Source organism: Perca fluviatilis, chromosome 1 (genome assembly GCF_010015445.1).
Source record: "Perca fluviatilis chromosome 1, GENO_Pfluv_1.0, whole genome shotgun sequence".
Classification (NCBI taxonomy): domain Eukaryota; kingdom Metazoa; phylum Chordata; class Actinopteri; order Perciformes; family Percidae; genus Perca; species Perca fluviatilis.
The window spans coordinates 26,424,582-26,439,594 of NC_053112.1; the positions used below are offsets into that span (position 1 = coordinate 26,424,582).

Consider the following 15,013-nt stretch of genomic DNA (forward strand, 5'->3'; position numbering starts at 1 on the left):
TTAAAATAAACGATTTGGGGCTTTTGAAAATAATTTGTTGGCTGGAGACACCCCCCATCCCCATCCCCATCCCCATCCCCACCCCGGCTCCGTCCCTGTCTCCAACCACCTGTGGATTTTCTGCAGCAATCCTAAGGTGCTTGAGCATCTGTTTTTTAATATCCAGCGTTCAATGGCCTCTTAGCTTCTAGCCAGTTGATCTCTGGGAGAGACAAAGTACTCCCTTCCCCTCCTTTACTTCTGCTTCTTCCCTTTTAGAGATGCACTGATCCATGCAACAAAAAAAATAAGGAAAGAAAATATCTGCCATAATGTTTTGGCTCCTTTCAGCTATATCCAGATGGGGTAAGGCCGTTTATCAACCTTGCTTCTGCCTTAGGATATACAGTTATTTGTAATGATAAATCTTTGGGAGGCAAGTCATTGATTTAGGTTTGGACAGTTTACTAATAAAATGCCCTAAGACTGTTTGAGGATGAGATGTCGAAAATACACAAGTTTTAACCATCTTCATGTGTCACAGATGTTTTTATTTTCACCATAAAGGTGGCTGGTAATTGAAGCGGTCATTTTTGATTTTTATCGAGTGCTCTTTTAAGTCCATTTGTTTGCTCCTCTGGCTGCTCCTCTGTCACCAGGCCTGTTCCTCTGTGAGGGAGGAAGTGGAGGGATGGATGCGATGATGCAGATGATTTGCTAAAGATAGACAACAGACAAAAATACAATAAACAGACTGGAGTTAGATGACAGTGAAAAGAGGATAGGTTGATCTTAACTCAGCATGAGGCATATTTGATGTACAGGAAATTCATTTAGGCTGCTGATTATATTAACACTGAATACTAAATTACAGTAAATCTTGGATCTGATACAGCATAATCAGTATTAAAAGTATCAGTAGTGGAAATTAACTAAGTATAGGCTACATTTACTTAAGTACTGTAGCCTACTTGTAATTTCGTTTTCTGCTACTTTATACTTCTACTCCCCTACATTTATTTATTTAGTTTTAGTTACAGTAGGCTACTGGTTACTTAGCAGATCCAGATTTATTAAATACAATCAACAACTGACTTTAGTGAGGTAGGTGAGGACTTTCAGCTTTTTGAGTTATTCAGCTCAAGACTTTGAATTTGAGGAGCCCAGTTGGAGCAGAGAGTGGACTGGTTATTTTATGCACTGATAATGAACGAGCAGAACATTTGAACCTGGAGCAGAATGAGGATGACTTTCCAGAGCACAAATCTGGCAGACTGAGTTCAGACAGGTGAGTACAACAACAAATGTATTATTTTAACTCTACAGAGGAGGACGTAAACAGGTGCTGCACTGCATTGCCTAGCTACCTGCTAGCAATGTAGCATTGTGTGCGTGTAGTGTATAAAAACTGTGCAGTTCTCTTTTTGCTTTGATATGTGTGTTTGTGGCTGCAGCCGCTGTGGAGTTTATATTGGAGTATATATTTATACATCTCTGTGTTTGGTGATGTTTTTATCCACTGTTGATTATATAAGAAGTGTCAGGCTGTTTCATTCATGTGGCTTAGTAATGCTTGTTGCACCCGCCGTGGTGTCTATATTTCTTATAATTTTTTGTCTGTCATTTGTGTTTCTTGTCTGGTTGATTCTAGTAAGGCGTTGCAGATGAAGTTGATTGTATATTTATAATTGATAAATCAGTTATATGCACAGGCTGCAAATGCCAATCTGTTGAAAAGGAAATGTGGTGTGATGTACGTTGTACTAGTACGTTGGTAATTTATTTTACCGTGGTAAAGTTGGTTTTATATTGGACGTTGGATATGCGACACATTCGAAAAATCTATTATGCAGCTTGCCCTTTCAACCTATTCATGTCAAACCACTTGTGATGAACTCAGCTAACCACCCTACACATTGCACAAAGCTTCGTTTTTCAAAAAACCCCAAATTTAATTTTTTTTATATTTCTTTATGTAAATAAATGCTTTGAATCTATTATGCGGCCTGACCTTTTGACCTATTCAGGTCAAACCACTTGTGATGAACTCAGCTAAGTCCCCTACACATTGCACAAAGCTTATTTTTTAAAAGAAACATCCTTTAATTTTTTTATATTTTTTATGTAAAAAATGCTTTAAATCTATTATCGCGGCCTGTCCTTTTGACCTATTCAGGTCAAACCACTTGTGATGAACTCAGCTAACCACCCACATTGCACAAAGCTTCTTTTTCAAAAACCCATCCTTTAATTTTCTTAATATTTTTTAATATTAAAAATGTCATAAATCTATTATGTGGCCCGACCTTTTGACCTATTCACGTCAAACCACTTGTGATGAACTCAACTAACCCCCTACACATTGCACAAAGCTTCTTTTTTAAAAAAAAACATCCTTTAATTTTTTTATGTAAAAAAATGCTTTAAATCTGTTATGTGGCCTGACCTTTTGACCTATTCAGGTCAAACCACTTGTGATGAACTCAGCTAACCACCCTACACATTGCACAAAGCTTCGTTTTTCAAAAAACCCCAAATTTAATTTTTTAAATATTTTTTTATGTAAATAAATGCTTTGAATCTATTATGCGGCCTGACCTTTTGACCTATTCAGGTCAAACCACTTTGTGATGAACTCAGCTAAGTCCCCTACACATTGCACAAAGCTTATTTTTTAAAAAGAAACATCCTTTAATTTTTTTTATATTTTTTATGTAAAAAATGCTTTAAAATCTAAAAAAAAAATTTTTAAATAAGCTTTGTGCAATGTGTAGGGTGGTTAGCTGAGTTCATCAAAAGTGGTTTGACCTGAATAGGTCAAAAGGTCGAAACATATGAATTATGAATTTTTAATATTAAAAAATATTAAGAAAATTAAAGGATGGGTTTTTGAAAAAGAAGCTTTGTGCAATGTGTAGGTTGGTTAGCTGAGTTCATCACAAGTGGTTTGACCTGAATAAGTCAAAAGGTCACGCCAATAACAGATTGAAAGCATTTTTTTACATAAAAAAATTAAAGGATTTTTTTTTTAAATAAGCTTTTGTGCAATAATGTAGGGGCAGTTGAGGTCATCACAAGTGCATTGACTGAATAGGTCAAAAGAGTCGAACTAATAAATTTATGACGTTTTTAATATTAAAAAATATTAAGAAAATTAAAGGATGGGTTTTTGAAAAAAAGCTTTGTGCAATGTGGTGGTGTTAGCTGAGTTCATCACAAGTGGTTTGACCTGAATAAGTCAAAAGGACAGGGCGCATAATAGATTTAAAGCATTTTTATTACAAAAAAATATAAAAAAATTAAAGGATGTTTCTTTTTTAAAAATAAGCTTTGTGCAATGTGTAGGGGACTTAGCTGAGTTCATCACAAGTGGTTTGACCTGAATAGGTCAAAAGGTCAGGCCGCATAATAGATTTCTGGCATTTATTTACATTAAAAAATATTAAAAAAATTAAAGGATGGGTTTTTTAAAAAAAGAAGCTTTGTGCAATGTGTAGGGGACTTAGCTGAGTTCATCACAAGTGGTTTGACCTGAATAGGTCAAAAGGACAGGCCGCATAATAGACTTAAAGCATTTTTTTACATAAAAAAATATAAAGAAAATTAAAGGATGTTTTTTTTTAAAAATAAGCTTTGTGCAATGTATAGGGTGGTTAGCTGAGTTCATCACAAGTGGTTTGACCTGAATAGGTCAAAAGGACAGGCCGCATAATAGATTTAAAGCATTCTTTTACATAAACAAATATTTAAAAAATTAAAGGATGGGTTTTTTGAAAAAAATAAGCTTTGTGCAATGTGTAGGGTGGTTAGCTGAGTTCATCACAAGTGGTTTGACATGAATAGGTTGAAAGCTTAAGCTGCATAATAGATTTTTCGAATGTGTCGAATATCCAACGTCCAATATAAAACCAACTTTACCACGGTATTTATTTTGTAGTCTAAAGGTGATGTTTACTTTAACAGTAGTGTCATATAGCATCACTGAACACTGTTTCTTCTACCCTTTTTAAAGATTAGGCTAACGCAGTAACTTTTACTTTATCCAAGCACTTTTTTTTTTAAAGCATTTTACCTTTACTTGAGTACAATTTCTATAAAGTAATAGTACTTTTACTTAAGTATAATATTCTAGTACTCTTTCCATTTTTTGTTTTCTTCAACCTGTACCCCATTTCCCAATGCATTTGTGTCTAATAGACTGATAGACTGGCCGGCGCCGCAAACCGAGCTGCAATGCAACCTGATGGGGCAATTCTGCACACTTGATTTTTGTCCACTAAAAGTAATTGTTTTTGCCACTGACAAGCTCAGATTGGTAATAAAAGTGTCTGACAACATTATCAATCTCAGGAGGTGATTTCTTGTCCGAAGACAGCGGTGTGGAGTACAAGGAGCCGGCTGTGGTAAACAGGTGGTGTTTAAGGATGGGGCTGCAACACTGAAGGCTCTGTCTCCGAAGTTACAGAGTCTGGTGTGAGTAATGGAGAGCAGGCCAGCGTCTCAGGACCACAGGTTTTGGGCTGGGTCGTATGGCTGGAGATCGTAGAGGTACAGTGGGGCCAGGGTATGGAGGTATTTGTAGGATTTTATATTTGATGTGGGACTTGGGAGCCAGTGAAGGTGGATGAGGGTTGGGATGATGTGCTGCCAGGTCTTGGTGTGGGTAAGGACCCTGGCGGCAGAGTTTTGGACATACTTGAGGCTGTCCAGGGTTATGCTGGGGACCCTAGACAGGGCTCCATTGCAGTAGTCCAAACAGGAGGTTATGAAAGCATGAATGAGGGTTTCTGCCGCAGAGTCAGAGAGTGATGGCCGGAGTCTGGAGATGTTTTTGAGGTGAAAAAAGCCGGATTTGGAAATTGATTTGATGTGAGTCTGGAAAGAGAGGGTGGAGTCCAGGATTACACCAAGATTGCAGACCTCAGAGGATGGGCAGATTGGGCACCTATCAACATCCAGGATGAGTGGATGGTTTGGTGCTGATATAGAGCTGTGTTTCATTGGCATATGAGTGGAAACTGAGATCATGTTGACCATGTTGATAATCTGACCAAGGGGAAGCATGTACATGGTGAATAGGATGGGTCCAAGCACAGAGCCTTGAGGCATACCTTGGTTGACCGGAGCTGGGTGGAGCTCAGATCTAAAAGGTTTTCAATAAAAACAATGGTTCGTATTTGCTCATGTCTCACAGCCCTGTTGATTAGAGGGGGGAAAACTCCAAAACAACAAACTCCTGGAACGTCTTTTTCTCGATTCGTTGTACTCCACAACGCTGTCTTCAGACAAGAAGTCACCTCCTGAGATTGATAATGTTGTCAGACACTTTTAATGACAATCTAATCCTGTCAATGGTAAAAACTTACCACTGAGAGGACAAATAACGAGGGTGCACAATTGCACCATTAGGTTGCATTGCAGCTCAGTTTGCTCTGGCCAGTTACTGCATTCTCGCTCAGTATTGGACCAATTTCAAAGATTTTTGGTCACATCAGTCTATTAGACACAAATGCATGAGGAAATAGGATTCAAATCCAGGTTGAAAAACAACAAAATTTATTTCTACTATTGCTACTTTTACTTAAGTAAAATATCTAAGTACTTTCTCAGAATGGTCCTCAATGGAAAGAAATGAGGAACAAAAATAAATACTAAAAGTAGCATTTTTTCAGTTTGCAGGTTTACCTGTATAGCAGTGGTCGACATTTCCATCCAGCAGAGTTTCTATTTCATCTGAGAAATGCATGTGAAGACAATTAACACACAAAGTCACAGATTGTGTGTGTGTGTGTGTGTGTGTGTGTGTGTGTGTGTGTGTGTGTGTGTGTGTGTGTGTGTGTGTGTGTGTGTGTGTGTGTGTGTGTGTGTGTGTGTGTGTGTGTGTGTGTGTGTGTGTGTGTGTGTGTGTGTGTGTGTGTGTGTGTGTGTGTGTACAATTTCCTACCTTGAGCGTCAACTTCTTGAATGGGTGTCAGTCCTGTCCATTAAAAAAGAAAAGTTGTCTTAAAAGGACTGAAACAACACATTAATGAAATTATTTTTTATCCAAACCAGTATGTATTTAAGAACTGACCTGATTTAGGTCGGGACCCATAAGAGTGAAGGATCATCCCTGTTGAACAATGAGAGGTCATTAGTATTTAAATTAAATTAAAATCATCCTTAAAATAAGGATTCAGACCTTTTGTAGTTTATGGACTGTGTAATTTACCAAAATCATTTACCTTTGGGAATAATGATCTCGGTGTGCTCACCATCTAGTTGAAAGAACATTAGAAACACACAGTATATCAGGCATATTTATTATTACTAATTTCATAGAGAGGTGTATTGACTATTTATTTTATTATTCTGATTTGCTTAATTTGATGTGTGTGAATGGATTGGATTGTTTATGTGTAGGAACAACTCCAAATTTTGAATTGAATATTACAACATTTCCTTTTAACTGTTGGATAAACTTTTAACCACAGGCACTAAGATTAAGTAGACAATTAGAGTAGAAAGTTGTATTTAAGAAAAACAAAAAAAATCCACATTCACCGTTCAACTGCTGTCCAGTGATGTCGTAACCAACAGGGTGCACCTTAGGATTTTCTGAGAAAAATAAGAAATATTTTCAGGTCAACTTCAAAAACTAGTGTGTGTCTGTGTGTGTGTGTGTGTGTGTGTGTGTGTGTGTGTGGTGTGTCTTACTGCATGAGCGTCTCTTCCAGTAGATTTGTCCAAACACAGTTGTGAAAATAGTCAGCATCACTACACACAGCAGAGCCAGCCAGAGCACCCTGAACACACACTGCCACTCATCTGGAGGACAGAGAGGGAATCCAACAGGGGGCAAATTAAGGGAAACCGAAAAGGTCCAGGCCTGCAACAACTATTTTCTTTATTGATTAATCTGTCAACTATTTCTTTGATTAAACAATTACTATTTTAGTCTGCAATGTTGAAAAACCGTAAATATGTCCAGCACAATTATCCAGAGTTCAAAGCTTAAGAATTAGATTTGTTAGTTCCTAACCCTTTACTGTAGGTAATACACACTGACTATGGATAAGTACCTCATACAACCACACTTTAAAAAAATCTGAACTATCCTTTTAAGACTTACAGTGCCTTTTCCACAACCCTGTTAGTACATACAGTAGCATCCCTTTTTCCCAGATTGTCAATGTTGCTTTGTGCCTTGCTTACCTGCCATCTGAACTTGAACCATTAATCCTAAAATCTGCCTGCATGTAAGCTTACTATATGTGCCTTCATTTTATCAATAAATCCCTGAACTGTTCCTGTCTGCCTGATTGTCTGCATTTGGGTGCTTTCTCTGGTTGCCTTGTTCTCTCCTGAGTGACAGATGTAATTGGTGTGCAAGAGAGAAAATAAACAGAAGAAATAAATCTATTCAGAGTAATATGCCAGAGACAGAAATTAAGAAATAATAGCAGAAGATACAACAACAAATACAAGCAGAAAGGAAACAGAAAGGGAGAGTATGGAAAAGTTTTGTGGAAAAAATTAAGTGAGATGGATATCCAGCACACAACAGACACATGGAAAATATGACTTAGTCATAGCTTTAAGCTTGGGGGAGTGTTGGAGAGATGAATAGAAAGAGAGCAAGCCAGAATCAATACAGCCTTGGAGATACAGTAGATTAAGATGTACTGTAACTCTCGGATCATACAGTACAGAGAGAGGAAGGGAAACAAAGTCACAGAGCTGAGATTGAAGTCAAGAGAAGAAGGAAATTTGCTCTATTGAAAAAAATGACTCCACTGTGGACTGAGAGAAAAGATGGGTAGAATGACATTGAATCAATTTAATCTAAAATGAAAACTGATTGACCAATTTCTTTCCTCTCCCCTCCAATCTTGGAGTAAAGCCCCACTGACCACACAGGGAACAAGCGTTCTCATCCTGACACCAACCTTTCTGTGTCCGTTTCCATGGCAGCTTTTTCTTTGCTGTTTCAGTCAAAAGTGTTTGATTGGCGAGCCAAAGGAGACAGCGGCTTTGATTGGCTGATTCTGAGGTGGGCAGGACAGGCAGACAGCAGTAAAAGGCCTTCCTCTGTCCTTCGTCATCCTCCTCCTCCTCCTCCTCCTTCTCCTCCTCAGGTGAGTGGAGGTGTAAGGAGCTGTGATTACTGCTGCCGTACAAGGTGAGACTCAGGGTCTCTGCATCTCTAAGTTGAAGCTCCACCGACACCTCGAAATGTACTTTTAGAACTGTGAATGGATAAATAGATGAATGCATAGATTACAGCCATGCTACGTACATTTGCTTTAGAAAACTGTGCAATGTAGTTGAAGGTCCAAAGCCCAGAAATCTAGCAAGTGCACCCTTGACTGTAGATTATTATCAATTATCATGATAATGTCGCGGTTTTAAGCAGTCATAGAGGCACTGTGAGCCTGTACTTAGGCACAGTAGTGCTGAAACAGCCTGGTCTCACAGAATTCCGTAAAATGATCACGTTAACACCGCATTACGTGGTGGTGGCACGGAATGTGCGAAAATTCCGTGTGAAAGTTCCTATGGAAAACAATGCCAATGTAAAGTCAATGAGAAGATGACGTAGCATTAGGAGCGACTACGGTAGTGAGTAGTATGAAAGCCTGAAAATCTGCATAGTGAGGTTGGTTGGGGTGGTGGATGGGTCAAACACAGGACTTGCGCCCAGGAGACCGGGGATCGTGTCCCACGTGTCACGTTTCCTAAACCCAACTGTAATCGTCCCGTTCTTCTTTTTCTAAACCCAACCGTCCCGTTGTTGTCCCGCGTCCCGTTATTGTTTTCCTAAACCCAACCGTTTATTGTTTTCCTGAACCCAACCATCCCGTTCTTCTTTTCCTAAACCCATGGGCCGTGTCCATTTCACAGAATTCTTCTGTGGGTCTATCACGGAATCTTTTGTGATTCCGTGAAACTGCCACAGATTTTGAGTTAAGGGGCAGTGTTCATTTCACGGAATTCTGTGAGATCAGGTTGGCTGAAAGCTAAATGCTAACGTCAGCATGCTAACATGCTCACAGTGACAATAAGGTATGTTATTAACCATGTTCACCATCTTAGTTTAGTGTGTTAACATGCTAACATTAGCTAAAAACACTGAGGCTGGGGTTCGGTAGCTTTTTTCGAGTTCAAATCCAGTATTGAATCCATTTCTTATTACTGTGGGTTTATCTTTTAACATTTGCAAATAACTAAACAAAAATAACTACAACTCAAAGATGTCTAAACACCTTTTGTTAGCTGACAAAACAAAAAACACAGTTTTCAGTGGTATCCTGATTAATGTTCACAACCTACAACCTGAAAGTGAGATTAAGTAGCATAATATATGAAATGTTAGGGTAAAATTTAATTTATCTGACGTTAAATTAACAGATGTAGCCTACTGTAACCCTAACCAACTTCTTACTCCAAATAATAAAAACCCTGATTCAGAACTGTAAGACTATCAGATTAAAATGTTGTTATGAATCAAAGTTTAACTGGGAGATTATTAAATGGAGCTAGACATATTTAACTAAAACAGAAATATCAACCTCATAGTGAAGCTAAAGGAAAAGTGACAGGATCACCAAAGTCAGTAGGATTCATAGTCTGGGGACTATAAATGTCTGTATAAAATTTAATTGCAATCATCGTTGAAATATTTCAGTCTGGACAAAAGTACAAACAATAAAAGCTTATCTTTAAAAACTGTATACCTGAAGATGAGGTGTTGCTTTGTAATTCTGCTATGTTCACATCTGTTTTACACATGAACCAGCTCTTTTCTGGGTCTTCGCCTCCTCTGCTGGAGTCTAACTCAGGATCTGTCGTGTTGCTTTGATGCTCCTCCATGCAGTCCTGCTCCCACTTTTCACTTTCTGGAGTCTGTGAAGGGTCACACATATTCTTTCTCCTAATTTCAGCATCCCCAATCTTCCCATTTTCCCCCTCCTTAATCGGATTATCTTGCTCACAGGGTCGGTAGGACAGGCAAAGGAAGTTCACTTTTGATACTGAAAAACAGAAAATTCAGAACGATTTCTCAGCGGGAGAAGGCTTATGCCCCATTTCCACTACACGGCATGGCACTTTTTTTCTGAATAGTACCTTTTACTTTTTTTGGTACCAGCTTGGTCAAGGTTCCAAACGAGTTACGGATTAAGGGATCCAGCAAGTGCCGCGTTGAAGATTATGTTGCGGCAGTTTCACACAGCGTCACTATGGCGTTCAGCTGTGAGAGTCCCGCCTACACTGAGGGGGTACTATCTACACCCTTGGTACCAAAAGTGAGCCGAGTCGAGCCGAACCATGCAGTCGAAATGATGCATTAAATTAGAAAAAATGCTTCTCTCAATTCAGAAATCAGAGCAAGATCTCAAAGTGTAAGCTATTGCCTCCAGTTTATATCTGACACACAAAGACAGACACGAGAGGAGGCACAGACAAAAAGCAAAACCATTGAAGGCAAACACGTGGACAAGTACAAAGGCTAAAGCAAGCTGCTTTCCAAAAGAAAAGAAGCTTTTCAAGGCAACAGAATACTGAAACATTTTCAAAGCGGCTGTCAGTCAGTGTTGTATGGAGCTATATTTGGGAGTGATATTTAGCTCAGAAAGAAAGGAAAAAAAAGACGACCACATTAAGAGGAAGAAACACGACAACGTGCCTCAACAAAAAGTTTACTTCTTTTTAAAGGTAGGCATTTGACATAAAGTTTGAACAAAATGTCAAGGAAAACTAAGCTAAAGCAAACACGTCTTCCTTTTTAATGTTTAAAATGGTTGTGAACTAATACGGAAGCATTTGTAAAAACGCATGCAAGCATATAGTCACACACAGGCACACACGCACACACACAGACAGAGGATAGAGGGATAAACCTCGATCTGAAGTTGTTTTGAATGACCCACCTCTGTACAATGTGAAGAATTCTGGGAGGCAGATGATGAAGGCGAGGATCACGAGGATGAGGAGTTTAGTCAGTGCTGCTCTTGTCATGGTTGCACCATAAGATCTGCCACACACATACAGACACTCATACACACACACACACACTTCTTCACGCCAACACAGGCATGACTTGTAGCCTGTGGTATCTGCTTCCCTTTCTAGAATTTAGAACAAACATTCATTCACACCCTACACCAGAGAAGCCTTTGGTAGAGTCTAAGAAGCCTGATTCGATATTACTTATAATTCTAGCAGAGGCAGGCGACAATGCAGCAAGACACATGTACACAATACTTCACTTCCTATTACACTTCCTGTCATTTTCTCAGAAAGAGTGAGACATGGAGAGCTGCAGAAACAACAAAGAGTTTCTATCAGAAGAATGTAAGTAGAAATGTTGTGTGGATGATAGAAAGATGACCAGTCATGTTTTGTATATGTGTGCTGTATATCTTTAAAGATATATGAGCTTATGGTTTAAACATGTTTGTGTAAAGCAGAGAAAGAAACAAAGAGATATTTCTTTATACCTCTACATGAAAAACACAGGGAGACCAGAATCATCTATGGTAGACTGTACACACTGTTTCAGTTGCTGATGGTAAAAGGAGGAGGGGAACGTCCTTCAATATAACACTTTACTCGTCTACGGAAACCCATCACCATTATGTGTTTTTCTTATAATACGACATATACTTGTGAGACACTTCTGCATTATTGTGACTACAAGTTATGAATTGTCTGATAATTATGACTTTGTACATCATACTTATGACAGAACCTATCTCAGAATGTTAGTTATAATAATAATTAGGAACTATCACATTTTTATGTTTTTTTTCTCACAATTATGAGATAAGTTTCTCATAACTATGATATAATAAAGTCATAATTATAGGAATATAAGTCTCATCATTACGATATAATAAGTATCTAATACTAAGTCATAATTTATCATACAATTCTCTTAATTATGACTTTGTATCTCATAATTATAATATCTCATAATAATTATGAGATTCAAAATCATAGATATCAGATAAGTCATAGGTATGAAAAAGAATTTCATAATTATGACATGCTAAATCTTAATTATAAGATACTAAGTCATAATTATTAGAAGGTCTCTGATAATTGCTTCTATCAGGATTATTTTTGGTTTATTATTTTAAGTTTCAGAAAAGAGCTTCCACAGACCTGAGGCCAGCTGCTACTCCTTTAATTAACATTACCACACAGTAAAGAGCTGATAGGTGTTTCTGTGGCTGCTGGAGAGGAAACTACCTTTCTGTTCATCTTTTTTCAATTCACTCTATTCCAAAAAGAAAATTATTTTTTCCTTTGTACCGTGTGACTTGATCTCTGTTGGGTGTTAAGTGTAGCTTAGATTTTTCAGTCGGGTTCCTGTGAGCCACTCATCTCGGCAGACCTGGGACAGTGACGCACGCACGCACGCACAAACGCACACACACACACACACACACACACACACACACACACACACAGAGTCTCAGACAAACACACAGAGCCTCAGACACACACACACTTACTGAAACACACAAACACATTGATGAGCATGGCTGGCAGGTGGAGCCTTATCTCCACTCTGCAGCGGCTTGCCTCTGTCAGGCCTCAGTCGGCAGCTTCGAACAGGATGGAGCAGCCAAAACTTCCAAAAAAATCACTTTCCGTCCTTTCGTGTTCAGTCAAAGCTGCTTGACACTTGAAGAATTGTCAAATATTTTGAGCGGCTGAAATGTATTTACCACCATGCAAACTGCGATTGTTGAGAGGTGTGGCATAATACTTCTGTCAGTGTCTAACCCTGCTGAAGATCCTTGAGCAAGACACTACCTCCCTCCTAATGAAGCTCAGTTGAAGCTATTCTGTATTCTGATCCTGCATTCAAGCCAAAAAAAAGACTTTATCTTATATAGTTTCCAAGTATTTCTTTTTGGGGAAAATGTGTACTTTGGGGGTAACAATCTTATATTGGAAATAGTTATGAAAGCATTTGGAAATTACAGATTTGTAAAATAAAACAAAACATTTGGGAATTTTGCTCTGCAACTTGACTGGCTATAGAGCTGACATGGTAAGTCAATCAATTGATTAGTCGATAGATAGAATATTAATCTGCAATTATTTTGGTATTTGATTAATCATAATTTTTTAAAGCAAAAATGCCAAACATATGGTTTCAGCTCCTCCAATTTGAGGGTTTACTGCTTGTCTCTGTCTTATATTACTGTAAATTGAAAAGCTTTGGACTCAGTGGCGGTTCTACATTGAATTACACCCTGGGCAAGATACCCCCCCACCCCCCACCCCGCTGTGGAGTTTATATTTTTTATATTGGAGTATATATTTATACATCTCTGTGTTTGGTGATGTTTTTATCCACTGTTGATTATATAAGAAGTGTCAGGCTAGTTAATTCATGTGGCTTAGTAATGCTTGTTGCACCCGCCGTGGTGTCCATATCTCTTATAATTTATTGTCGGTCATTTGTGTTTCTTGTCTGGTTGATTCTAGTAAGGCGTTGCAGACGAAGTTGATTGTATATTTATAATTGATAAATCAGTTATATGCACAGGTTGCAAATGTCAATCTGTTGAAAAGGAAATGTGGTGTGATGTTGTTCCACTAGTGCATTGGTAATTTATTTTGTAGTCTAAAGCTGAATTTAACAGTAGTATCATATAGCATCATTGAACACATTAGGCTAACGCAGTAACTTTTACTCAGAGTACTTTTACTTTATCCAAGCACATTTTTTTTAAAGCATTTTACCTTTACTTGAGTACAATTTCTATAAAGTAATAGTACTTTTACTTATACAATAAGTATAATATTCTAGTACTCTTTCCATCCCTGCCAGCAGTACATATGTTAAAATTGTCCCCACCTTTACCTGCATCCTTACACACAGTGATGCATCAATAATTATACTATAATCCAAAAATGTAAATATGATCCTGAAATGGGCCAATCTGCATAATAAGTACTTTTGGTGGGCCTACTTTAAGTGTATTTTGATGTGAATGTTTAGCAGTTTTACTTAAGGTGTAATTATTTTTTTTCTTCAACCTATACCCCATTTCCCCATGCATTTGTGTCTAATAGACTGATAGACTGGCTGGCGGCAAACCAAGCTGCAATGCAACCTGATGGGGCAATTCTGCACACTCGATTTTTGTCCACTAAAAGTGATTGTTTTTGCCACTGACAGGCTCAGAGAGTGGCGGTTCTACATTGAATTACACCCTGGGCGATATTTGACTACAATATCCCTAAAAGCATGTTTTGGGTGTATTTATATCAATATGGGGATAATAATCAGGTGTCCACTTGTATATAAATTATGTGAAAATGTACCCCAGCACATACAATAATGCTATGCGACGTCCCATACTGGACACATCTGAGAGTAACTTTTTTCGTGTAAAATGTGAATATTTCAATGGATATTCCAAATATATTTTACTATATAGACTTAGCCTATAATGAACTATGTGTGGAGCTAATTTTCTGCTTTGGTAGGACAGGAGCTCACACTGACACACACACACACACACACACACACACACGGCCTCCTCCTTGTGAATCCTAAACAGCGCGCCAAGCCGCAGAGCTGGATGGCATCGCAGGGTGTCCAGTAGCGCGGATACAACTGCCCACTGGACTGGGAGTGCACCATCCCTTTATCACTATTAAATCACTGTTCTTTATTATCAACGTTTCATTCCTTTGAAGACATTTGTCAGAGCAGCATTGTCTTTTTTTTACCAAGTTGGATTGCTTTCGTAAACTTCTACTATCTAGCCTACTTTTAGATCTCAACAGAGTCTGTTTCAGCCCCCTCTCCCCTTTCCCCTTTCCCCTTCTCACACAGCTTCTGTGCTTTGCCCCTGCTGCAGCGCAGAGGGATTTTTTTTTTTTTTTTACTGTAAGTGCTCGTGCCGCCCCCCAAGTGTCATGAAAAAATGCAGCCCCGCTTCACCCGTGCCAAAAAACGCTACTATGTGGACTGTTGGTTGGACTAAACAAGGCCTTTGAAGACATTGCCTGATAGTAAATGAAC

The 15,013-nt window shown here is 38.4% G+C and overlaps 1 protein-coding gene across 2 annotated transcripts; it reads right to left on the reverse strand.

Moving 5' to 3' along the window:
• Positions 1-509: 509 nt before the first annotated feature.
• On the reverse strand, positions 510-11,206 carry LOC120557121. 2 transcript variants are annotated; one of them, XM_039797155.1, is made up of 10 exons: positions 10,890-11,206; positions 9,696-9,992; positions 7,908-8,207; positions 6,676-6,786; positions 6,523-6,576; positions 6,204-6,236; positions 6,053-6,091; positions 5,924-5,956; positions 5,665-5,712; positions 510-696 (listed from the first exon to the last, which is right to left on the reverse strand). In XM_039797155.1, exons 1-10 carry the CDS (start codon positions 10,975-10,977, stop codon positions 632-634), a joined length of 1,068 nt encoding a protein of 355 aa, XP_039653089.1. In that variant the 5' UTR covers positions 10,978-11,206; the 3' UTR covers positions 510-631. The 2 variants fall into 2 exon arrangements, with proteins under 2 accessions (XP_039653089.1, XP_039653095.1); XM_039797161.1 differs by having other exon boundaries at positions 9,696-9,864; positions 10,890-11,203.
• Between the last annotated feature and the right edge of the window lie 3,807 nt (positions 11,207-15,013).

What these genes read in the sequence shown, in the direction of transcription:
- LOC120557121 (XM_039797155.1), bottom strand. Translation starts at nt 10,977, where the DNA reads ATGACAAGAGCAGCACTGACTAAACTCCTCATCCTCGTGATCCTCGCC. An exon ending in CGAGATCATTATTCCCAAAG is followed by an intron (nt 6,092 to 6,203) that starts GTAAATGATTTT and finishes ATTGTTCAACAG; the next exon opens with GGATGATCCTTCACTCTTAT. An exon ending in TCAAGAAGTTGACGCTCAAG is followed by an intron (nt 5,713 to 5,923) that starts GTAGGAAATTGT and finishes TGCATTTCTCAG; the next exon opens with ATGAAATAGAAACTCTGCTG.